Here is a 24,724-nt window from a genome sequence, read left to right on the forward strand (position 1 = left end):
TGTTTACAGCCCGGCTCCCCAGGGTCCTAGTGCCTGGTGCTTCATCATTTTACCATTGCACCAGGCGCTTCTGTGTTCCCACGATCCTAAATACTTCACACACAACTACACACTAATTAGAACTAACAGGGGGGGAATGCTATATACAATGCCACCCGTCTCCGGGTGGCCAAATTAAAACTGTGCCCCGCTAAACTGGGGCAGTTCACCTGTTTGGTCCAACGGCTCGGGCCAGACCGTCCCCTCCCGGGGGTGCGGGCTGCCCCTTGCCTCTCCTTTCCCAACAGGGTTCGGTGATCCCTCATCGCTCCCTTCTACTCGGGCCCCCTTACTGCGGGACCGGGTTCTAGGGAGGTGTGATGGGGACCATCTTACCGGGGGCTTGGAGACCCGATTGCTCCTTCGTCCCCTGACTGGTTCCCAAACCCAAGGTGATACCTCCACTTCCTCCGCCTCCTTAGCCTCTATACTAAGGCAGGCCACCTGACCCACAGGTAAGGGCTTGGGAATCGTTCCTGTCCCTGGGCTGGGTGCTTGCAGCACTGTCGGTCTCTTTGGGACTGCCCCTTCGGGACAGCACCTTGTCACCGGTTGTGTGACCGTGGAGTTAGGGACCTCCCCCACCGTCGTTAATTCTACGGGGGGTTTCTCCACTACCACCCCCAGTCTTCCCCCCACCTTGCTCTTTCTTGTCCTTATGGGGTGGAACAATTTAAATTGACTGATGTGGCGTTCGCATGGGTCCCACCTTAAGGGATTTAAACTGCAAATAGCCCCTGAGGCAGCCTCCAGAATGGGACCCTGCACCTGGACCGGACCAGGGTCTGGGGCTAGAACTACCCCTGCGCTCCCTTTTTCCTGAGGCTGCTCCCTGGGTAGTCATACGGGTTCTTGTGGTGTGGGTGCGGGCAGGCCCTGGCCCGTTGCCATTGCCACCTGTCCCGACCCAGCTGCTAGGCTCTGCAAAAAGGCTAAAAGTTTCTTTACCTCGAAGGTTTCCGGGGCAGCTGCTCCTGCCGCCGGGGTCTGACTCTCTACTGCGGGAGCCCTCTCCTCCTTGCTAGGGTTCTCACATTCCCTCTTGAAATGCCCGGCCTTCCCACACCCGTAGCATACCGGTTTCTTGTCGGAGGTCCGGGTGCCCTCATGCTTCCACTCTCTCTTAGGGGCTGCTGGCACGATTTCGTGCACTTTGCCCTTAAGGGGCTTGTCCTCACCCCTCTCCCCATTACGATATGCGAGGGTAAGTTTCCTAAGGACCTCTTCCTCATTAAGGGCCGGGGTCTGCGGGTCGAACCAGTGTTCGGCTTTTGCCCTAACGTTAGGGAGACAATTGGCAACTAGGGTCTTCAGCCAGTGGGCGGTTCTTTCCCCTAAATTCCGTCTATCCGCTTGAATCCCGCATGCCTCCATATAGACAGTCCACAGTCTGTCTGCGAACATGGTGGGAGATTCCCCTGGTTGCTGCTTGGTTTCCCCCACCCTCATGAAAGGGCTCCCCAGATTCAAGCCCATTGCCTCCAGAACAGCAGTCTGTGCTGCCGCCCAGGTGTCAGGTCTTCCCCCATTCCCAGAGGTCACTGTCCTGCATAGCTGGGCATCTAGGGTTATCAGGAGCATCTTTATTTGCTCCCCTTCGTCGCAGTCATTGATGTTGGCAGCCTGTTCCACCTCCATAAAATGCAGCGACGGATCCCCCTTTGGAGTTAGTCTGGGAACGTGGGCCACCATCCCCCTGAGCGCGGATGCCCCATGAGGAACGATAATGTCGCCCTCAACCGGTCCCCTGTTTGCCATCCCCGCCGGGGGACCATACCTTCTTTGCCTGACAGGGCACATCTGCCCTACCTGGGGTTCCTGCTCCTCCTCCCCACTGTCCAGCTCTCCTGCCTCGTTGGGTAGCCCCCCTGTCCCCGGGCTAACTACCCATATAGGAGACGCCGCTATCTGGGGATACACCACTGGCCCCCCTTGGACCTGCCCCTGACCGGGCGGTCCAAACCCTACCTGCTGACCCGGCCCCGTCACCGGCATCCCAGGCAGTGGCCTGTCCCCATCCCATGGGGACCCACATACGAAACCAGGCGGACACGCCTCCAGCTGGGGGTACCCTGCCGACCCCCCTTGGACTTGCCCTTGAACGTGCAGTCCGTTCCCCGCCTGCCGACCCGGGCACGATCCCGGTGCCTCAGGAGGCGGTCTATTCCCCTTGGCCTGTGGGGAATCATCCGCTGCGAGGAGCACCTTGCCCCTTGGGGACCCCCCTGGACCTACCAGGTGTATCTGTCCCCTGACCTTGGACAAGGCCTCCTCCAACTCCGTTATTCGTGCCTGGCACGGCCCATGGGCACAGTCCCCTACTTCCTCGCGAGCCACTCGGTACGCTGCCTGGATGTCCCGGAACTTCCCCTCCAGCTTCCTACACTGCTCTGTACTCCGAGCATAGAGTTCCTGGAGCCTCCGTTCCTTTTCTTTACCCTCCACTATCTGGCAGTGGAGATAGTCCTTCTCACACCGGTTAGACTCGCTTTCCTGTTTCATTTCTGCCATTTCTTCCCGCAGTCGTTCCGCTGCGCTAGCGCTGTCCCCTGCGCTGGCCCTCACTTCTCTCAACTCCTGCTCTAACTCTTCGACCCTATCCTCTGTTTTGACTACCTGCTCGGACAGGCAAACCAGCCAAACTGCCTTCTCCAAGTGCCTTTTGTGCGCCTTGCTTTCTGTCCATGCAGCCGCTGCCATTACCGGTTGCTCCGCATTGATTAATTCTGAAACCCAAGGTTTGGTGAGGTTGACCTTTTGCCACAAATACGAGGATATTCTCTCCTCCATTTTGCTTCGTTCCCTCACCCCCTCTGCCAAGTCACATACTCCAAACCACCGGGGTCCTGCCGCGGTCGCCATTGTAGAGGGTGCCATCTCCGCTACTCCACTACTGGGCCGATATCTGGGGTTTGAATATCTGTGTGTGTCTCTCTCCAGCTGGCACTGAAACTTCAGAGGCCAGGGGATGTCGCACTGGGACACTTCCACTGAAGAGAGCATTGATTCAAGCCTGCCGTTTATTCCTAACCGACAGCCTGAGACTTATATCACACAGATCTCCAGACCCCTATCAATACCCAGGTGATTCTCTCTCTTGCCGGTGGTGCAACACCCACCCGGTTCCTACTCCACTAGAGTAGCTTTCCCAAGAGAGAGAATAGGACACTGCTGTTTATTTCCTAACCAGCAGTCTGTCCTGAGTGAATCGCTCAAGATGACCCTCGATTCCTGAACCCGGAATTAAGGTGAGGAGTATTTTAACAATGACTTGGTCAGAGATCGCTGGTGAAAGATTGAAGAATTTAAACGACTCCAATTATCATCAAATCAAGGTTTATTGCAAAACCCAGGTCAAAATCATCAACAGAAGAAACACAATAAAATCTTATGCTCTAATACACACTAAGTCTATTCAAAAGTAATATAGCGGACACAACGAAAATTCTTATGATTACACAGTTTTTAGCAATATCACAAGGCACAAAACAAGTTCCCTTCCCCAAAGCCTCAACCACTATTAAAGTCAAGGGAGTTTCGCAAGCTGCTGCAGGGTACTTACGGTCACAGGCTGCAGAGGTCAAGTCAGGGGTGCAGAGGTCGAGCCAAGAACGAAGAGACCCCCAATCGAAAACACAGCCCCTTTTATATTGTTTTACCTGGCTTTGTCCTGTGATCGGCCAGCCCCTTTTGCATTGAAAAAGGTAAGGTTTAAAGTTCCCGCTGGTCCCGCCCCCTTTGAGCCGGTCAGACCTGTCGAGATGGGAGTACCTCCCCTAGGTCCGCCTCCAGTCTGTTTTTTTTTTGAGATAACGAGGTTGAGCTCCCTTGAAGATTTTCAAAGACTTCCATCTGCTCCGGAGATAGCTGCTATGTTGATGGGGTGTTGATTGGATACTGCTCTGGTGGAGGCAAAGTCATTTACATTTGCATGGGGCTATGACCATCCCATTGTCCTGCTTGCAGGCAGGCCCCCTGTGTATTCCCGTGCCCCTTTGTCTGTGTTTTGATCTTATCTCGTTGTCTGGCTCCTTCTTCCTTGTAGCTCCTAGGGGGGGTTTGTAAATACTTATGTCCCTACTCAGCTCAGCGGACCAAGCCTGCTGGGAAAACTGGTTCCGTTCTCTTGGCTGAAAAGTCAGTTTACAGTCTCTGAGTTTTTATTCTTGGGCAGTTCCAAAAAGGCCGAATTGCCCGAAAACCTTACAGAGGTCATAGTACACATTGGTACAAATTATATAGTTAGAAAGAGTGATGAGATCAAGAGGGATGAGGTCCTGCAACACGACTTTAGGGAGTTAGGCAGAGGGTTACAAAACAGGACCTCTAATGTTGTGATATCAGGATGAGTATTGAAATAGGAGGATAGGTCAGATAAATGTGTGTTTAGAGGAATGCTGCAGGAGGGAGGGTTTTAGATCGCCTCTGGGACAAATGGAATCTGTATAACAGGATGGGATGCACCTGAATTGGAGGGGGTCAAATATCCTGGGCTGAATTCTCCGATTCTGGGGCTATGTCCCCACGCTGACGTGGGAACGGTGGCGATTTACGCCAGAATAAATGGCGTAAAACGGACACTGATTCACCGTTTTTCTGGGGGCTAGCATGCTGGCATAGTACAGCACCGGTACAGTCCGAAGAATTGCAGGGACGGTGGCACTGCATGCGCACGTCGGCGGCTTGCAGTGGCCGCACCAGGCTACATGGCGAAGGCCACTCGCAGACCCGGCCCGCAAAATAGTGCCTCCCTTTGGCCGGCTCGCACACCCTGGACCACCCCCCACAGTGCCCCCTTGCCCACGGATCGGTCCTCCCCTGACTGTGGCGGTGCTGGATTGAGTCCGCAGCTGCCACGCCGAGTTCTCGACGAATGAAACCACACGCGAGTGACACCGTCGGGAACTCAGCTGGTCGGGAGCGGAGCATCGTGGGGGGGCGGGCCTCAGGCAATGTCCTTAGGCCGTCGATACGTGGCGCGGCGTACTCTCCAAGTACGCTGCTTTGGAGAATGCAGAGCATCACGAAAGTGGCGCTGCCCCCAATTTGGTCGGGAACTGTGAGTCTTTGGCCAATCGCCGATGGCGATTTTGCCATCGGCGACCGGAGAATCCAGCCCCACAGCAGGGAGGTTTGTTCATGTTGCTGGGTATGAAGGGAAATGGGATCCAAAGTAACAAACAGTAGGTGAAAAGATGGAGTCAAATATAGAGGTTAAACCAAGCAAGTTCAGTGGGCAGATCAGAGTGGTATGATAAGGCCCATGGATGGGTAAGCTAAACTGCATTTATTTCAATGCAAGGAGTCTGACAGATAAGACCGATGAACTGAATGTTGACCAGCACATGGAACATTATTGCAATCACAGAAACTTGGTTGAAAGAAGGGCAGGACAGGCAATTGAACGTCCCAGTTTATAAACGTTTCAGGCATAATAGAGGGGGAGGTAATAGAGGGGGAGGTAAAAGAGGAGGAGGAATTATAGGTAAGCTTTTAAATGTGAACTTTGGATCTGTGTTCACTTCGGAGAAGGATGATGTTGGTATATAATTCAGGGAGGTGCATTGTGAGTTACCTGAATGACAACATTTAGAGGGAGGAGGTATTAACAGTTTTAACAGGCCTAAAAATGGATAAACCCCCAGGGCCAGATGAGATGTAACTCAGGTTGCTGTGGGATGCAAGTGAGGAGATTGCTGCGGCTCTGACAAAAATACTCAAATCTTCTCTGATCACAGCTAATCATAGAATCCCTACGGTGTAAAAGGAGGCTATTCGGTCCACTGAGTCTGCACCAACCCTCTGAAAGAGCACCGCACCTAGGCCCAATCCCCCACCCTATCCCCGTAACCCCACCTAGGGGCAATTTAGCATGGCCAATCCATCTAACTTGCACCCGGAGGTAACCCACACAGACACAGGAAGAATGTGCAAACGCCACACAGTCACCCAAGGCCGGAATTGATTCTGGGTCCCTGGCGCTGTGACGCAGCAGTGGCAACTACTGTGCCACCGTGCTGCCCAATGCGGTGCCATTATTCACGAAGGGAAGTAGAGACGAACCAGGAAATGCACTTTGGGAGGACGAACAAGGCAAGAGAATATACAATGAATGGTCGGACCCTCGGAAGTACAGAGGATCAAAGCAACCTTGGTGTGCAGGTTCACAGATGTCTGAAGACAGCAGGACAGATAGATAAGGTGGTTAAGAAGGCGTATGGGATTCTTGCCTTTATTAGCTGAGGCATTGAAAATAAGAGCAGCTAGGTTATGCTAGAGCTGTACAATATGCTGGTTAGGCCCCAGCTGGAGTACTGTGTACAGTTCTGGTCATCACACTATAGAAAGGAAGTGATTGCACTTTTAAAAAAATTTAAGGGATGTGGGCGTCGCTGGTTAGGCCAGCATTTATTGCCCATACCTAGTTGCCCTTACGAGGTTGGTGGTGAATTGCCTTCTTGAACCACTACAGTCCTTGTGCTGTTAGGGAGGAAGTTCCAGGATGTTGCCGCTGTGAAGAAATCCAAGTCAGGGTGGTGACTTGGAGGGGAACCTCAGGTGGTGGAGTACCCCACCACTGGAGAGGGTGCAGAGGAGATTCACCAGGATGTTGCCTGGGCTGGATTGTTTTAGCTATCAAGAGAGACTGGATAGGCTGGAGTTGTTTTCCCTGGAGCAGAGAAGGCTGAAGGGGGGACCTGATTGAGGTGTATAAAATTATGAGGGACACAGATAGGGTGGATAGATAGAGTGGATAGTAAGATTCCCCTTTAGTGGAAGGGTCAATAACCTGGGACATAGATTTAAGGTAATGGGCAGGAAGTTTAGAGATGGGAAGGAAAACCTATTCACCAAAGGGTGGTGGGAATCTGGAACTCACTGCCTGAAAAGGTGGTAGAGGTGGGAATGCTCACAACTTTTAAGAAATATTTAGTTGAGCACTTGAAATGCTATTGCATACAAGGCTACGGACTGAGTGCTGGAAAATGGGATTAGAATAGTTAGGTGCTTGATGGTCGATGCAGATGGGGAACTCATCGGAAACCCACTACAAATTAACTTAGAAATTTATTGGGGAGAATCGGGCCCTACATTTTTCTTCACATGTATGCTGCTTTTAGAATCCTTACAGTTCAGGAGGCCATTCTGCCCATCAAGTCTGCACAGACCTTCTAAAAGAGCACCCTACTTAGGCCCATTCCCCCGTAAACCTGTAACTCCCACCTAACCTTTGGACTAAGGGACAATTTAGCATGGCCAATCCATTTAACCTGCACATCTTTGGACTGTGGGAAGAAACCGGAACACCTGGCGAAAACCCATGCAGACATGGGGAGAAATTGCAACTTCCATACAGACAATTACCCAAAGCTAGATTTGATCCGGGTCCCTGGTGCTGTGAGGCAGCAGTATAATCACTGTGCCACTCAATCATTGGTTATTCTTGAAAGAGAACCATTTGCAAGTCGATTGGCAAAGGGCAGGGGGAGTGGGACTAATTGGATTAATCTTTCAAAAAGCTGGTACAGGCATAATGGGCCTTATGACTTCCTTCTCTGCTACATCATTTTGATCATTTTCATTCATTCAGCAGAGGGCAGTCTGGAGGTTGGATTCAAGCCAATTGATAGAGAACACAGCAGAACAAACTTTGCTGCTCTGGAAGTGATCAATGTCAGTTCTGGGAGCACAAAGCAGGACAAGAGTTCCTATCATTCCAAGGCACCATTAGCCCACATCTTAGTAAACACACCAAAATATTTTCATTAACATTTTTGAAAATTTAAACTTGGCTTTGGGGCAATAGCAACAATTCTGAGCATCTGAGGGTGTTTAAAGTTGCCTTTATAAACTTCACACTGAAACTAAACATGTTCTGGCCATAACCTGGAAGCAATGCAACAGCTGCAAATGAACACTTTTTATTGCATTAGCTCAGGCACAGGATCATTAATTCAATGCACAAGGCAACAGAAAAGCTAGACATGTGTTAGATTTAAAATATGACCTTTCTTTGGGAACACTGTTCAATAATCTTAACTATGCAATGTTGTTGAAAACTATAGTAGTGTTATATATTTGCCTTCTTGTGATTATTCAGGCTCATAAAGGATTGCTGAAAAGACTAATGTATCATAGAATATCATAGAAGAAATTAAATGAAATGAAAATTGCTTATTGTCACAAGTAGGCTTCAATGAAGTTACTGTGAAAAGCCCCTAGTCGCCACATTCCGGCGCCTGTGCGGGGACATGCCAATTTATCACTAATTGTCACTTTTGTCAGGTGTATTTCTGTTTAGTAGAGAATGAACCTTGATTAAAAATATTTTTCTTGGTTTTTTAGCAAATTAATTCCAAAGATAATGTTTGAAAATCTGCCAAATCCCACAACGTTTTTTTATAAAAGAGCAAAACTATTTTCATCTGCTACATTTACTGCACTGTCCTTCTGAACTCTCCGTACCTAAAGGCCAGTGCTGGGAAGACAAGTGGCTTTTGCAACCCTTGATTAAGTTCATTTTCAAAGAACCAACATGTTAGCTTATTTGCTGTGTATGTTAAACCAAATAGCTTGATCTGATTTGAAAATCAATACTTCCTGAAAAGGGTTATTCCTATGGACAGACATTAGTATTCCATCAAAAAGAATCACCATTGAAAGTTTACACTTTGAGCACGTTGAGCTTCAGGAATGCTCCTAAAATTAAGATTTTCTCTTGGTGCAAGGACAGGCCATTTTAAGTGTTTTTTTTAATTTGCTAAGAAAATGACCAGCATACAAGTTTTTTTTAAATCGGGTTACTCCAGGGTACGTAGCGGACTGGACACTCCGATTAAAAGTTTGTATTTTTATGACAGAACTACTTCCAACTGTATGAAGAAAAAAAGATCAAAAACACTGCTGACTGCATTAGTTCACTGAAGATGTTGGGCTGGATTCTCCGATTTTGAGGTTATGTCCGGAGCAAGTATATAGTCCTACGACAAAAATGTCAGCGCTACCCCCCGCACCGATGCTCCGCCCGGTGGGGGGCTAGCAGCCGCGCCACATAAATCCCCCTGCAGATATGGCCGGAGAATTGCTGGGTCTATGGCCGCGCATGCGCATGGCGATGACCTGCAGCAGTCGCACCATACAACATGGCGTCGGCCACACGTGGACCCAGCCTGCCAGATAGTGCCCCCCCTGTAACCCCCCTCACCACCCCCACCAGACCCCCAAAGCCCCCCCACCCAGCAGAACGCCCCACCCCAGACTGTGGCAGCACTGGACATGGACATAAGTCCGCAACCACCATGCGAGGTTGACAAAACCTCAGATCACAAGTGATCCATGCCGCCGGGAAGTCGGCCCATCGGGGGTGGAGCATCGGGAGAGGGCCTTCGGGAGATGTCCTGAGGCTGTCCCAATGGCGTGCGGTACACTCACCGATGACACAGTTTTGGAGGGGGCGGGGCATACGAAAACAGGCGCCTTCCCCAATTTCGACGTCAAAAGGGATTCTCCACCCAATCGCCGAATGCGATTTTGGCATCGGCAATCGCAGAATCCCGGCCATTATGTTTGATGATATACAAATAAGTTTGTGGAAACATGAGCAATAAAAATATTCAAGAGCAGCCTAATCCTGAGTGCAATTTGCACCGAATCTTTAAAACTCAGTACCACACAGATTACATTGTACTTTCACAACAGTTTTTATTTATTATTTTGGTCTGGTTTTGGGTATGGATAGAAAAAACACTTTGGTGTTAGTGAAGAGTGGCATAGTTGCATATCTTGATGAAATCTGCATGTTGAAGTTCCGCATGTTGAAGTTAAGTCCTGCTGTTATAATCAGGAATATATTGCTTGAAATGGTGGTGGAGTCAGATTCAAAACCAATTTTCAAAAGGGGATTGGGTAAATACTTAAAGGGGAAACATTTTTAGGTCTAAAGGAAAGGGCCAGGCAGTGTTGGATAGCTTTTTCCAAGGAGATGACATGTATGTACCAAATGGCCTTACTTTAATCAAGGTGTATTGTTCTGTCAAAATTAGGGGGAGAATCTGGGCTGTACCACATCCTGAATCAGTGCTCATGTTTATGTTTGATTGATCTTAAAGGCAAACGGACAAGTTTTATTGATGCTTTTAGAGATCCGAGTTTAAATAAGGAAAGACAATTGAAATAAAAGGGCATAAAACACATTAGAAGCGATTTCCTGAATAAGTCCAACCACATAGTCAATAAATTCTCGGTTTGGGTCACTATCGGTGCGGAGTCTGCACGTTCTCCCCGTGTCTGCGTGGGTTTCCTCCGGGTGCTCCGGTTTCCTCCCACAAGGCCCGAAAGACATGCTTGTTAGGTGAATTGGACATTCCGAATTCTCCCACTGTGTACCCGAACAGACGCTGGAATGTGGCAAGTAGGGGCTTTTCACATTAACTTTATTGCAGTGTTAATGTAAGCCTACTGCTGCCAGTGGGCAGCACGGCAGCATTGTGGTTAGCACAATTGCTTCACAGCTCCAGGGTCCCAGGTTCGATTCCCGGCTTGGGTCACTGTCTGTGTGGAGTCTGCACATTATCCCAGTGTGTGCGTGGGTTTCCTCTGGGTGCTCCGCTTTCCTCCCACAGTCCAAAGATGTGCAGGTTAGGTGAATTGGCCATGTTAAATTGCCCTTAGTGTCCAAAATTGCCCTTAGTGTTGGGTGGGGTTACTGGGTTATGGGGCTAGAGTGGAGGTGTGGACCTTGGGTAGGGTGCTCTTTCCAAGAGCCGGTGCAGACTAGATGGGCCGAATGGCCTCCTTCTGCACTGTAAATTCTATGAAAATTCTATACTTGTGACAATAAAGATTATTATAAAAAGAGCTTTTTCTCATGCTTTAATTTGCTAATTTTCAATAGAAATTTGTAGTCTATTCCCTAGGCAAGAAACATTATATGTACAAGTTAAATAAGATTAACCAAGTTGCCCACATATTAGTATTTAAAATATTTTCTGGTGGATCTATTTCATATTTTTAAACATGCAAACTTTCTAACAATTGTAATAACAGGCAGAGATACTTACATAAATATGAACAGAGATTGCAAAAATAAATTCATTTAACTTCCACAATAAAGGTAAATAATTGGTCCCATTTAGGCAAATTGGAAGATACTTGTTTGCATGGATAATGCATCTTTTAAGAATCCAATAAAATTCAGCTGGGCTGGACAATACATATTGTAGAAATCGTAAACAAAAAAATTGCATCTCAAATTCTAGCTTTTCTAAGGTAACTCTTCGGCAGATGTTCCCACCACTTGATATCACACTGCCAAAGGAAAAAAAAGCACCAAAAATATTAAGATGGAAAGTGTTATACTTGGCCCTAGTGGTCATTTAACTTCTCAATTAAATTCCAATTATAACATAGAATAATAAAATATTATTTACAAGGTTCTCTTCATGTGTTTTCTTCCAATTCACATGCAAATAAAGCACTTGTATTGGTTTTGTTATGACCTGGTAAATTTGAAAGTAATCCCAATTTCAATTCCCACCGATGTATGCCTCTTATTCCAGCTCTATAAAAAAGGAAACAGGCGTTTCTTTAAAATATACACGACAGTTGCCAAAAACAGAGCCAATGCAAGAAAAATAAGTAGCTTGTCAGTCAACTCTCTGCGATTGTACTTTGTGATCAGTTTGCGCCCCAGCTGAATAGTGCCAGTCATGTTTTTAAATTCTTCATTTGTTTCCTGAATAGTCCTCGAAGATGTTGCTGAAGTAAAAGGAAAAATAAAGATTTACATTAGAACAATATAATGCAAGACAAACAACAAGATTATTTTAAAATAGCATCAAAAACCGAGGCAAGTTGTAAATACCAAAACAAGTCAGGAGGCAAATCGTAACCAATAAAGTGGAAGGGACATCTCCCATTACATTTGAGAACTAACCAAAGCATTCACTATTCACTCAAGAACAAAAAATAATCACTAAAACAATGACTAAAAAAAGAGTGTCCTATCACATCCTCAGAACATTTGCAGCACCTCAACATTCAATACAACTGATGTCAAAATGCACCAACTAAACTGCAATTAGCAAGTTCACTGATGTATGGACAAAATGACAGAACCCTATATCCCAACATATTTCCCAGTAGGTTGGTTCTACGTCCTTCTCATTTTGAGACCAACAAAATAATATGGTATTGCGTTTATGTTCTAAAACTGATATAGGGAGTAGCAGCACCTGCCTTTCAATAAAGCTTTATAAATCCTGACATTAAATTTATTTCCAAATCCTACAAATATGGGTTTCAATATAGATTCTGTACCAATTGTTTACACTGGTAATGGAACAGTGGGAATGTAGTTTTTGATTTGCTCCTGACTATTAGAAGGCCTCCCTTGCCTATTAGAGCTGAAAATGGTAGAATACGGTGGTTGTAGCTTTCAATACAACTAACTTTCTCGACAAAATACCATTTATCGATCAGGGAGGAATTAAGAGATGTAAATAATATGTTACATCCTGGATCTTTACACTCGAAAATACCATCAAAACAGTTACTGTGTCATCTATCTGATTTCTGTTTGTGGAACCTTCTGAGCAAACGGACGGTCACATTTTCCTATATTACGACACAACAAACACAAATTCATTGGTTGTGAAGCACTTTGGGGACATCCCTACAATGTGAAAGGTGCTATATAAATCCAAGTTTTTTTCTTTCAATATTTCCTTGCATTCAGCACTGAGTACTTTCATAAGCAGTGCTTTTTGCTGCCCAATATCTAGGTAACCACAGTGGGATGCGGGAGTCAAACATAGAAGCCTTCTCACTGTACGCAACCTTAAATGGAATATATCACATCAGACCACACCAACTCCGACTTCTGTAGGTAGAAGAATAACACTACCAAACAAGGAGTCAGGTTACAAACTACCAGTTAAATATATTGTGCATTAAACAGATAGCAAAGGTTTTGATACAAACACTATATTTAAAGTAATTGTAAACTTTTGCTCATGTCTTCAGAATGCCAAAAACAAAAGGTGCTTATCCTGTACTAACCTCAACACATGGATATCTCAATAATACTGGCTATCCTGGATTGACCGAAAACAGTCAAATATAAACCCACCATTATTAGCACCAGGCTACAGATTATATATCAAAGGGATTGCAGGGAATCATGGATCATACAGGGCGGAGAAGCTGACCTCCACCCCAACAGGACCCGCCTACGGGCAATAAGCGAGGCAAAGGTTGAAACATCCGCACCCGCCTGCAGCCCTGGCTGGCCCGACACCCCAAAAATGGCTTCTAGGCACCCTGATTCCAAACACACATGTACTACCCCCGAGATGACCTTGGAAACCTCCCTCCAATACTTCCCCAGCTTCGGGCAGGATCAAAACATATGTACATGGTTTGCAGGCTCCTCCCACAGCGCAACATACATCCTCCCTCGTGAGGTCCACCCTATACAAAACCTTCAGCTGCATCAGACCCAGCCTCGCGCATGAGGTTGAGGCGTTCACCCCCTGGAGCACCTCACACCACAGACCGTCTTCCATAGCCTCCCCCAACTCCTCCTCCCACTTGGCTTTAATCCCTTCCATGGAAACCCTGTCCTCCCCCAGAATCCTCCCGTAAATCGCTGACACTACCCCCTTCTCTGTTCCCCCTGCCGTCAGTACTTGTTCCAACAGTGAGGGGGCCGGCCCTATCGGGAAGCTCTGAACCCCTTTCCTAGCAAAGTCCCAGAGTGGCAGGTACCTAAACCCTTCCCCTTGCCCCAGTCCATATTTATCCCCCAACTCTTAGTCCAAAGACGTGCAGGTTAGGTGGATTGGCCATGATAAATTGCCCTTAGTGTCCAAAAAGGTTAGGTGGGCTTATTAGGTTATGGGGATAGGGTGGAAGGGAGGGCTTAAGTTAGTCGGTGCAGTCTCGATGGGCCGAATGGCCTCCTTCTGCACTGTATGTTCTATGCTCTATGCTCTTCCAGCCTCGCAAAACGACCTCCTAGGAAAGGGTCCTCTTTTTAAAAAATATATATCTTTATTCAAATTATCAACAGATTTTCAACAAACCCCCCCCCCCCCCCCAAACAGAAAAAAGAAACAAGAACACAACCCGTACGAATTATACATAGAATTTCCCCAAACTACCATAACCCCCCATATAACAATAAAAACACAAATAGGGAAACACCCCACCCTAACACAACCCCCCCCCCCCCCCTTGGGTTGCTGCTACTGCTGACCTCCTCCTAATGCTCCGTGAGAAAGTCTAGGAACGGTTGCCACCGCCTGAAGAACCCTTGCCCAGACCCTCGCAAGGCAAACTTTATCCTCGCCAGCTGGATGAACCCTGCCATGTCATTAATCCAGGCTTCCACGCTAGGGGGCTTCGCATTCTTCCACAGTAACAAAATCCTCCGCCAGGCTACCAGGGGCGCAAAGGCCAGAATACCGGCCTCTTTCGTCTCCTGCACACCCGGCTCGTCCGATGCCCCAAATAATGCTACCCCCCAGCTCGGCTTGACCCGGGTGTTCACCACCTTGGACATAGTCCTCGCAAAGCCCCTCCAAAACCCATCCAGCACCGGACACGTCCAGAACATATGGGCGTGATTTGCTGGGCTCCCCGAGCACCTCACACATCTGTCCTCCACCCCAAAGAACCTACTCAACCTAGCCCCTGTCATATGCACTCGGTGAACAACTTTAAACTGTATCAGGCTGAACCTGGTGCAAGAGGAGGAAGAATTAACCCTACTCAGGGCATCAGCCCACAGACCCCTTCATCTATCTCCACCCCGAGCTCCTCCTCCCATTTGCCCTTTACCTCCTCCACCGAGGTCTGCAGCTGATGGTAAATCGCCGCGACCATGCCTTCTCCAACCCATACCCCCGAGATCACCCTGTCCTGAATCCTGCGTGCTGGAAGCAGCGGGAATTCCCTCACCTGCTGCCTCACGAACGCCCTCACTTGCATGTACCTGAAAGCGTTTCCCAGGGGTAGCCCAAACCTCTCCTCCAGCGCCCCTAGGCTCGCAAACGTCCCATCAATGAACAGGTCCCCCATTCTTTTAATCCCTGCCCGATGCCAGCTCAGAAACCCCCCATCCATCCTTCCCGGGACGAACCGATGGTTCTCTCGAATCGGGGACCAAACCAAGGCCCCCACCTCACCCCCATAACGCCTCCACTGCCCCCAAATCTTCAGAGTCGCCGCCACCACCGGATTCATGGTGTACCTTGTCGGCGGGAACGGCAACGGTGCCGTCACCAGCGCCCTCAGACTCGTGCCCACACAGGACGCCATCTCTAGCCTCTTCCACGCCGCCCCCTCCCCTTCCATTACCCACTTACGGATTATCGCCACATTGGCTGCCCAGTAGTAGACACCTAGATTCGGCAATGCCAGCCGTCCCCTGTCCCTGCTACGCTCCAGGAAAACCCTTTTTACCCTTGGGGTCTTATTCTCCCACATGAATCCCATGATGCTCCTGCTTACCCGTTTAAAAAAGGCCTTAGGGACCAGAATGGGAAGGCACTGAAATACAAAGAGAAACCTTGGAAGGACGGTCATTTTAACCGAGTGCTCCCTACCCGCCAGTGAGAGTGGCAACATATCCCATCTTTTAAAATCCTCCTCCATCTGCTCCACCAACCGCGTCAAATTGAGCTTGTGCAGGGCCCCCCAACTCCTAGCTACCTGGATCCCCAGGTACAGAAAGCTCCTTTCCGCCCTCTTCAGCAGAAACTCGTCTATCCCCCTTCCCTGGTCTCCTGGGTGCACCACAAAGAGCTCACTCTTCCCCATGTTAAGTTTATAACCCGAAAAGTGCCCAAACTCCCTAAGGATCCGCATGACCTCCGCCATCCCCTCCACTGGGATCGCAACATACAGCAACAGGTCGTCCGCATACAGCGACACCCGGTATTCCTCTCCCCCCTCGAACCAATCCCTTCCAGTTCCTGGACTCCCTCAATGCCATGGCCAGCGGCTCAGTTGCCAGTGCAAACAAGGAGGACAAGGGACACCCCTGCCTCATCCTCCGGTACAGCCGAAAGTACTCCGACCTCCGCCGGTTCGTAGCCACACTCGCCACCGGGGCTTTATATAGTAGCCTAACCCAACTGATGAACCCCTCCCCGAACCCAAACCTCCGCAGAACCTCCCAAAGATATTCCCACTCCACCCTATCGAAGGCCTTCTCCGCGTCCATAGCTGCCACTACATCCGCTTCCCCCTCCACCAAAGGCATCATAATTACATTAAGGAGCCTCCGCACATTGGTGTTCAGCTGCCTACCCTTCAAAAATCCCGTCTGGTCCTCATGAATCACCCCCGGGACACAGTCCTCAATTCTCGTGGCCAGAACCTTCGCCAGCAACTTCGCATCGACATTGAGGAGCGAGATCGGCCTGTACGATCCACAATGTAATGGGTCCTTGTCCTGCTTCAAGATCAAAGAGATCAGCGCTCTGGACATTGTCGGGGGCAAGGTCCCCCCCTCCCTCGCCTCATTGAAAGTCCTCACTAGCAGCGGGCCCAGCAGGTATCTTTCAATGCACCCCCGAATCTGCCCGCACACCTCCTCATCCGCCAGCAGTCCCACATCGAGGCGCCACAGCAGGCGCTGGTCCCTCTCCGCCCCCAGCTCCACCCAATGCGGGGCATGATCTGAAATGGCTATGGCAGAATATTCCGTGCCCTCCACTCTTGGGATTAGTGCCCTACTCACGCTGAAAAAATCTATCCGGGAGTAGGCTTTATGGACGTGGGAAAAAAAGGAAAATTCCCTGACCACCGGCCTGGCAAACCTCCATGGATCCACTCCCTCCATCAGGTCCATAAACCCCCTAAGCACCTTGGCCGCAGCCGGCCTCTTACCCCTCCTGGACCTAGAACGGTCCAGTGCTGGGTCCAGCACCGTGTTGAAGTACCCCCCCATTATCAGGCTCCCAGCCTCCAAATCCGGAATCCGACCCAACATGCGCTTCATAAATCCGGAATCATCCCAATTCGGGGCATATACGTTCACCAATACCACCCGCACCCCCTGCAACCTACCACTCACCATCACGTACCGACCTCCATTATCTGCCACAATGTTCAGCGCCTCAAACGACACTCGCTGCCCCACCAGAACCCCTCTATTCTTCGCGTCCAACCCCGAGTGAAAGACTGCCCTACCCACCCCTTTCTCAGCCTAACCTGATCTGCCACCTTCAAATGCGTCTCCTGGAGCATAACCACATCTGCCTTCAGTCCGTTTAGGTGCGCGAACACACGGGCCCTCTTGACCGACCCGTTCAGGCCCCTCACGTTCCAAGTTATCAGCCGGGTCAGGAGGCTTCCCGCCCTCCCCCCCCTCCCCCTGCCGACTAGCCATCTCCCTTTTTAGGCCAGCCACGTGCCCGCGCCTCCCGCACCCTCCATTCCCCCAGGCGGCGGACCCCCGCCCCGACTCTCTCTCCTAGCTCCAGCTCCCGTTTGGCCAATGCAGCAGCAACCCAGTTCCCACCCCCCCACCCTCCCAGCTGGATCCTCCTCTAGCCGTTTTGCTCCCCTCATGGCACTCCTGTAAGGCAGCTGACTCCTGTTGACCCCGGCTTCTCCATCGACCCCCCCCCCCCCCCCCCATGTGAGAATCTCTCCACCTTCCCCTGGCAATCAGCGTGTGCTCCTCTCCAGCACCGCCATTCCCCCCGGGCCCGCCCCCTTCCTTCCCCAGCGCGGGAGAAAGCCCGCGCTTTCCATCCAAGCTGGCCCCGCCCCCTCTGGCGCAGCTCCCTTTTTGCGGCCTTGTCTCAACTCCCCATCCTCGGGCCTCCAACCCCTCCCCCGCGGGGCCCTGTCCTTCCAACACTGACGCCCACATCACACAGCCCCACTTCGAACCATTTCGCCCAACCCCACCCAGCACCAAAGAAAACAGAACAGAGCATCCCCCAAAACACAGTAACCCCCCCTAGGCACCCCCTCCCATCAAACCCTCAGTTCGAGTCCAACTTTTTAGTTTGGATAAAGGCCCACGCCTCCTCCGGCGTCTCGAAGTAGTGGTGCCGATCCTGAAACGTGACCCACAATCACGCCGGCTGCAGCATCCCAAACTTCACCCCCTTCCGATGTAGAACCGCCTTAGCCCGGTTGAAGCCGGCCCTCTACTTGGCCACCTCCGCGCTCCAGTCCTAGTATATTCGGATCTCTATGTTCTCCCACCTGCTGCTCCGTTCTTTTTTGGCCCATCTCAGGACACACTCCCTGTCCACAAAGCAGTGGAACCGCACCATTACCGCCCTTGGCAGCTCGTTGGCCTTGGGCCTCCTCGCCAGGACTCGATGAGCCCGTCCAGCTCCAGGGGCCTCGGGAAAGCTCCCGCGCCCATCAGCACGTCGGGCATCATGACCACATACGCCCTGGCATCAGACCCCTCCACTCCCTCCGGGAGATCCAGAATCCGGAGATTCTTCCTCCTCGACCGATTCTCCATGTCCTCAAATTTTTCTTGCCACTTCTCGTGCAGCGCCTCCACCTTCACCGCCTGGCCCAAGATCTCATCCTCGTTCTCCGAGGCTTTTTGCCACACCACCCGGATCGCCGCCCCTTGGGCCTTCTGGGTCTCCACCACCTTGTCGATCGACGCCTTCATCAGCTCTAGCAGTTCTGCCTTCAGCTCCACAAAGCAGCGTTTGAGGAACGCCTGCTGCTCCTGCGACCATAGCACCCACGCTGCTTGGTCTCCACCCGCCGCTATCTTGCTTCTCCTCCCTCACACTTTTCACTGCACTAAAATCATTTTCTTGACTGCTCCACTCCTCGTCCAATCCATACAGAGCCAGGGGAGCCACACTGTCACCCTCCCACACTGGGAACCGTCGTACAATTGCCGTTGGGGCCCCTCAAAAGAGCCCAAAAGTCCGTTTCTTGCGGGACCTGCCGAACGTGCGACTTACCTCAGCATAGCCGCACCCGGAAGTTTTCAGGAACGGGTCTTTTAATACCCTGACCCCCCTCTCCTTCCATCTCCAAAACCTCCCGTCCAACTTGGCTCAAACCTATGGTTCCCCCGAATCTGCATCTCCCCTGACCCAGCCCCCAGCTTAAAAGTACTGCCACCATCACTGGACTCCCATACTCTCTCTCTCTTCCTCTCACCCCCCCCCCCGCTCCAACACAATTCCTCACCTTTTCGCATTCGCCACCCAATGGCAATACAATAAATTCGGGAGGCCCAACTCCTCTGCTTGCTGCCCTCTCTGCAGAAGTACCTTCCTAACCCTGGCTACCTCCCTCCCCCCCTTTCCCTCCCACCCCCCTTCCCCCCCACCCCCCTTCCCTCCCCCCCCCCTTCCCTCCTCCCACCCCCCCTTCCCTCCCACCCCCTTCCCTCCCCCCCCCCCCCCCCCTCCTCCCACCCCCTCCACCAAACAAGGTGATCAGCTTAGCCACTTCCTTGAAGAACTCCTTCGGGAAAAAGACCAACAAGCACTGGAATAAAAACAAAAATTGCGGCAGCACATTCATTTTAATAGCCTACATCTGACCTGCCAGTGACGGAAAGAAACTATCCCACCTTGCCAAATCAACTTTGACCCTCCCCTCTGCCCTGAACCTCGGCTTGGCTGGGGGGGGGGGGGGGGGGGGGGGAGAAAGAGAGAAATGCATGAGTGATGATTGGGTTTGTATACTCGATTGGGTTTGTATACTGAAGGGGATGCTGTTTGGCGGATTGTTGGTTTTCTTTTGTCATTTATTTGATGAAAATGAGAAGAATAAAAAGATTTTTAAAAATCATTCATTTGTGTGGTAAGAATAATTTACAACGGAGGACTGAGATTTATATACACTACTTCAACCTTACCTAGCGTCTGCACCGACTCTTCACTCTGCTGCACTTGTTGTGACATCATCCTACTGATACTCATCAAACTCTCTGTAATGCTGCTTGCAGTCTGTACCAAACCTTCCTTGGTCATCTTTCTGAAACCCAAGAGAACTTAGTCCATTTCAGAAGCAGTTTGTTTCTGTTGTCTTTCTTCATCGTTTGTTTGGTTGCATTTCGATGGGAAATGCAAAAGTATCCTGGACAGTTTGATCATAGTTTCTAAACTGTGATAGAAAAGAGAGCAATACTCACAAGAAGCCCTGTGTTACACAGAGCTTGTTTTGGACAAAATCCAAAAGTATACATGGAATTTAAAAGTCACGACAGATTAATTTTTTTTTGTTCATAACACATGAGGAGTTTTTCTTCAGCTGTCACGTTTCAACACTCTGAATTTCAGGCAGGACAACAACTGCAAATGGGGATCTACTTCCACGTTTTCCCCCAATAATCATTGGCAGCTAGCAATATATAATTTTTGAAGTTAATGCTTAAGCATTTTTATTTTTTTTATTTGAAAAGCCAACGAAGCAGTTGTTTTCTCATTTTCATAAAGACTGAACAGAATTATCTTCAAAAAGCTTAATTAGGTTCCGGGTGCGGCGATGACCAGCTGAGTCGCACGTTTCGGCAGCTCCCGGTGGAACGGACTTTTGGGCTCTTAATAAGAGCCCCAACGGCAATTTTAACGGCTAAAAGTACTGTGCGGTGAACCAGAAGGGAATCCCCCCTGGATACGGATGAAAAAAGGAGAGGAAGGTGGCCGGACTGCGGTGGATCCTTTAGAGCAGCGGCAAGGAAGGCAAGCAAAAACCAAGATGGCGTCGGAAGGTGGCAGTTTAATATGGGGCCCTGAACAACACGAGTTTTTGAAACGCTGCGTGGAAGAACTCAAAAAGGAAATGAAGAAGGAGCTGTTGGCCCCGATATTACAGGCGATCGAAGGGCTAAAGGAGGAGCAAAAGACCCAGGAGCGGGAGCTTCGGGTCGTGAAGGCAAAGGCTGCCAAGAATGAGGACGACATACAGGGCCTGGTGGTGAAGACGGAGATGCACGAGGCACACCATAAACGATGTGTGGAAAGGCTGGAGGCGCTGGAGAACAACGCGAGGAGGAACAACCTAAGGATTCTTGGTCTTCCTGAAGGTGCGGAGGGAGCGGACGTCGGGGCATATGTGAGCACGATGCTGCACTCGTTAATGGGAGCGGAGGCCCCGGCGGGTCCGCTGGAGGTGGAGGGAGCATACCGAGTGATGGCGCGAGGACCGAGAGCAGGAGAAAGTTAGAGCCATAGTGGTGAGATTCCTCCGTTTTAAGGATAGAGAGATGGTCCTTAGATGGGCAAAGAAAACTCGGAGCAGTAAGTGGGAGAACGCGGTGATCCGCGTATACCAAGACTGGAGTGCGGAGGTGGCGAGAAGGAGGGCAAGCTTTAATCGGGCCAAGGCAGTGCTTCACAAAAAGTTCGGAATGCTGTAACCGGCAAGACTGTGGGTCACATAACAAGGGAGGCACCACTACTTCGAGACGGCGGATGAGGCGTGGACTTTTATCGTGGAAGAAAAATTGGAATGAGCGGGTTATTAAAAAAAAGAACGTTTGAAACAAAGTGGTGGGGTGAGTATGGGGGGCGAAGAGGGGGGTAAAAAGTGGGGGGAAGAGGAGTTTTATGTTATTAATCCTGCGATGTGGTAACTTTTCTCTCTTCCACAGGAGGTGGTGGGGGAGGAAAGGAGGTGGAGGAGATGGGGCGTTGGCCATTGGGGGCGGGGCCAAGGGAGAAGCGCGGGCTCGGTTCCCGCGCTACTATAATCATGGTGGGAATAGGGAAGCAGGAAGGAGGGGGCGTCGCACGGTGCGAGCCGAGGTCACGGGGGGAAGCCGAGGTCGGCCAGAGTTTGCTGACTTCTGGGAGCAACATGGGGGGTGTAACTACGCTAGTGGGGGATCTAGCAGTGGGAGGGGGGAATTATTGGGCTGCTGCTGCTGGGGAGAGGGGGGAGCTGGCATGGGGTGGGATGGGCGGGGGGACACCGCCTGGGGGGGGGACACAGCTGCGTGGGAACCGGGTGAGGAGCTGGAAAAAGGGGATGGCTAATCGACAAGGGGGGGGGGGGGTATAAAGCCCCCCAACCCGGCTGATCACGTGGAACGTGAGAGGGCTGAACGGGCCGATAAAGAGGGCACGGGTACTCACACACCGCAGACGTGGTTATGTTACAGGAAACACACTTGAAACTGATAGACCAGGTGAGACTACGCAAAGGTTGGGTGGGGCAGGTGTTCCATTCGGGGCTAGATGCGAAAAACAGGGGGGTGGCTATATTAGTGGAGAAGCGGGTAATGTTTGAGGCAAAGACTATAGTGGCGGATAGCGGGGGCAGATACGTGATGGTGAGTGGCAAACTACAGGGGGAGACGGTGGTTTTGGTAAACGTATATGCCCCGAACTGGGATGATGCCAATTTTATGAGGCGTATGCTAGGACGCATCCCGGACCTAGAGGTGGGAAAGTTGGTAATGGGGGGAGATTTCAATACGGTGTTGGAACCAGGGCTGGACAGGTCGAGGTCCAGGACTGGAAGGAGGCCGGCAGCAGCCAAGGTGCTTAAAGATTTTATGGAGCAGATGGGAGGAGTAGACCCGTGGAGATTTAGCAGACCTAGGAGTAAGGAGTTTTCGTTTTCTCCTATGTCCACAAAGTCTATTCGCGAATAGACTTTTTTGTTTTGGGAAGGGCGTTGATCCCGAAGGTGAGGGGAACGGAGTATACGGCTATAGCAATTTCGGATCACGCTCGGACTTGGAGATAGGGGAGGAAACAGAAGGGCGCCCACCCTGGAGAATGGACATGGGACTAATGGCAGATGAGGGGGTGTGTCTAAGGGTGAGGGGGTGCATTGAAAAGTACTTGGAACTCAATGATAATGGGGAGGTCCAGGTGGGAGTGGTCTGGGAGGCGCTGAAGGCAGTGGTTAGAGGGGAGCTGATATCAATAAGGGCACATAAAGGAAAGCAGGAGAGTAGGGAACGGGAGCGGTTGCTGCAAGAACTTCTGAGGGTGGACAGGCAATATGCGGAGGCACCGGAGGAGGTACTGTACAGGGAAAGGCAAAGGCTACACGTAGAATTTGACTTGCTGACAACGGGTACTGCAGAGGCACAGTGGAGGAAGGCACAGGGTGTACAGTACGAATATGGGGAGAAGGCGAGCAGGTTGCTGGCCCACCAATTGAGGAAAAGGGGAGCAGCGAGGGAAATAGGGGGAGTGAGGGATGAGGAAGGAGAGATGGAGCGGGGAGCGGAGAGAGTGAATGGAGTGTTCAAGGCATTTTATAAAAAATTATACGAAGCTCAACCCCCGGATGTGAGGGAGAGAATGATGGGCTTTCTGGACCGGCTGGAATTTCCCAAGATGGAGGAGCAGGAAAGGGTGGGACTGGGAGCACAGATTGAAATAGAGGAAGTAGTGAAAGGAATTAGGAGCATGCAGGCGGGGAAGGCTCCGGGACCGGATGGATTCCCAGTTGAATTTTACAGGAAATATGTGGACTTGCTCGCCCCGCTACTGATGAGGACCTTTAATGAGGCAAAGGAAAGGGGACAGCTGCCCCCGACTATGTCTGAGGCAACGATATCGCTTCTCCTAAAGAAGGAACAGGACCCGCTGCAATGCGGGTCCTATAGACCTATTTCCCTCCTAAATGTAGACGCTAAGATTCTGGCCAAGGTAATGGCAATGAGGATAGAGGATTGTGTCCCGAGGGTGGTCCATGAGGACCAAACTGGGTTTGTGAAGGGGAGACAGCTGAATACGAATATACGGAGGCTGCTAGGGGTAATGATGATGCCCCCACCAGAGGGGGAAGCAGAGATAGTGGCGGCGATGGATGCCGAGAAAGCATTTGATAGAGTGGAGTGGGATTAGCTGTGGGAGGTGCTGAGGAGATTTGGTTTTGGAGGTGAGTATGTTGGATGGGTGCAGCTGTTGTATAGGGCCCCAGTGGCGAGTGTGGTCACAAATGGACGGGGATCTGCATACTTTCGGCTCCATAGAGGGACAAGGCAGGGATGCCCTCTGTCCCCATTATTGTTTGCACTGGCGATTGAGCCCCTGGCAATAGCATTGAGGGGTTCCAAGAAGTGGAGGTGAGTACTTAGAGGAGGAGAAGAACACCAGGTATCTCTGTATGCGGATGATTTGTTGTTATATGTAGCGGACCCGGCGGAGGGGATGCCAGAGATAATGCGGACACTTCGGGAGTTTGGAGAATTCTCAGGATATAAACTGAACATGGGGAAAAGTGAGTTGTTTGTGGTGCATCCAGGGGAGCAGAGCAGAGAAATAGAGGACTTTCCGCTGAGGAAGGTAACAAGGGACTTTCGTTACTTGGGGATCCAGATAGCCAAGAATTGGGGTACATTGCATAGGTTAAATTTAACGCGATTGGTGGAACAAATGGAGGAGGACTTCAAGAGATGGGACATGGTATCCCTGTCACTGGCAGGGAGGGTGCAGGCGGTTAAAATGGTAGTCCTCCCGAGATTCCTCTTTGTGTTTCAGTGCCTCCCGGTGGTGATCACGAAGGCTTTTTTCAAAAGGATCGAAAAGAGTATCATGAGTTTTGTGTGGGCCGGGAAGACCCCGAGAGTGAGGAAGGGATTCTTACAGCGTAGTAGGGATAGGGGGGGGCTGGCACTACCAAGCCTAAGTGAGTACTACTGGGCCGCCAATATCTCAATGGTGAGTAAGTGGATGGGAGAAGAGGAGGGAGCAGCGTGGAAGAGATT

The 24,724-nt window shown here is 50.4% G+C and overlaps 1 protein-coding gene and 1 long non-coding RNA gene across 3 annotated transcripts in view; one reads left to right on the top strand and one right to left on the bottom strand.

Moving 5' to 3' along the window:
* Positions 1-24,724, top strand: part of LOC140426857 (uncharacterized) — a 92,000-nt gene that overhangs the window by 58,222 nt on the left and 9,054 nt on the right. The window lies entirely within an intron of this gene.
* Positions 9,722-24,724, bottom strand: part of bnip1b (BCL2 interacting protein 1b) — a 30,414-nt gene continuing 15,411 nt past the window's right edge. For both annotated transcript variants that reach the window (XM_072512085.1, XM_072512086.1), the window contains exons 5-6: positions 19,910-20,028; positions 9,722-11,796 (exon numbers count right to left, since the gene is read on the bottom strand). In XM_072512085.1, coding sequence (XP_072368186.1) covers positions 11,600-11,796; positions 19,910-20,028 — 316 coding nt within the window. In that variant the 3' untranslated portion in view covers positions 9,722-11,599. The remainder of the gene's footprint in view (positions 11,797-19,909; positions 20,029-24,724) is intronic.

Source organism: Scyliorhinus torazame, chromosome 7 (genome assembly GCF_047496885.1).
Source record: "Scyliorhinus torazame isolate Kashiwa2021f chromosome 7, sScyTor2.1, whole genome shotgun sequence".
Lineage (NCBI taxonomy): Eukaryota > Metazoa > Chordata > Chondrichthyes > Carcharhiniformes > Scyliorhinidae > Scyliorhinus > Scyliorhinus torazame.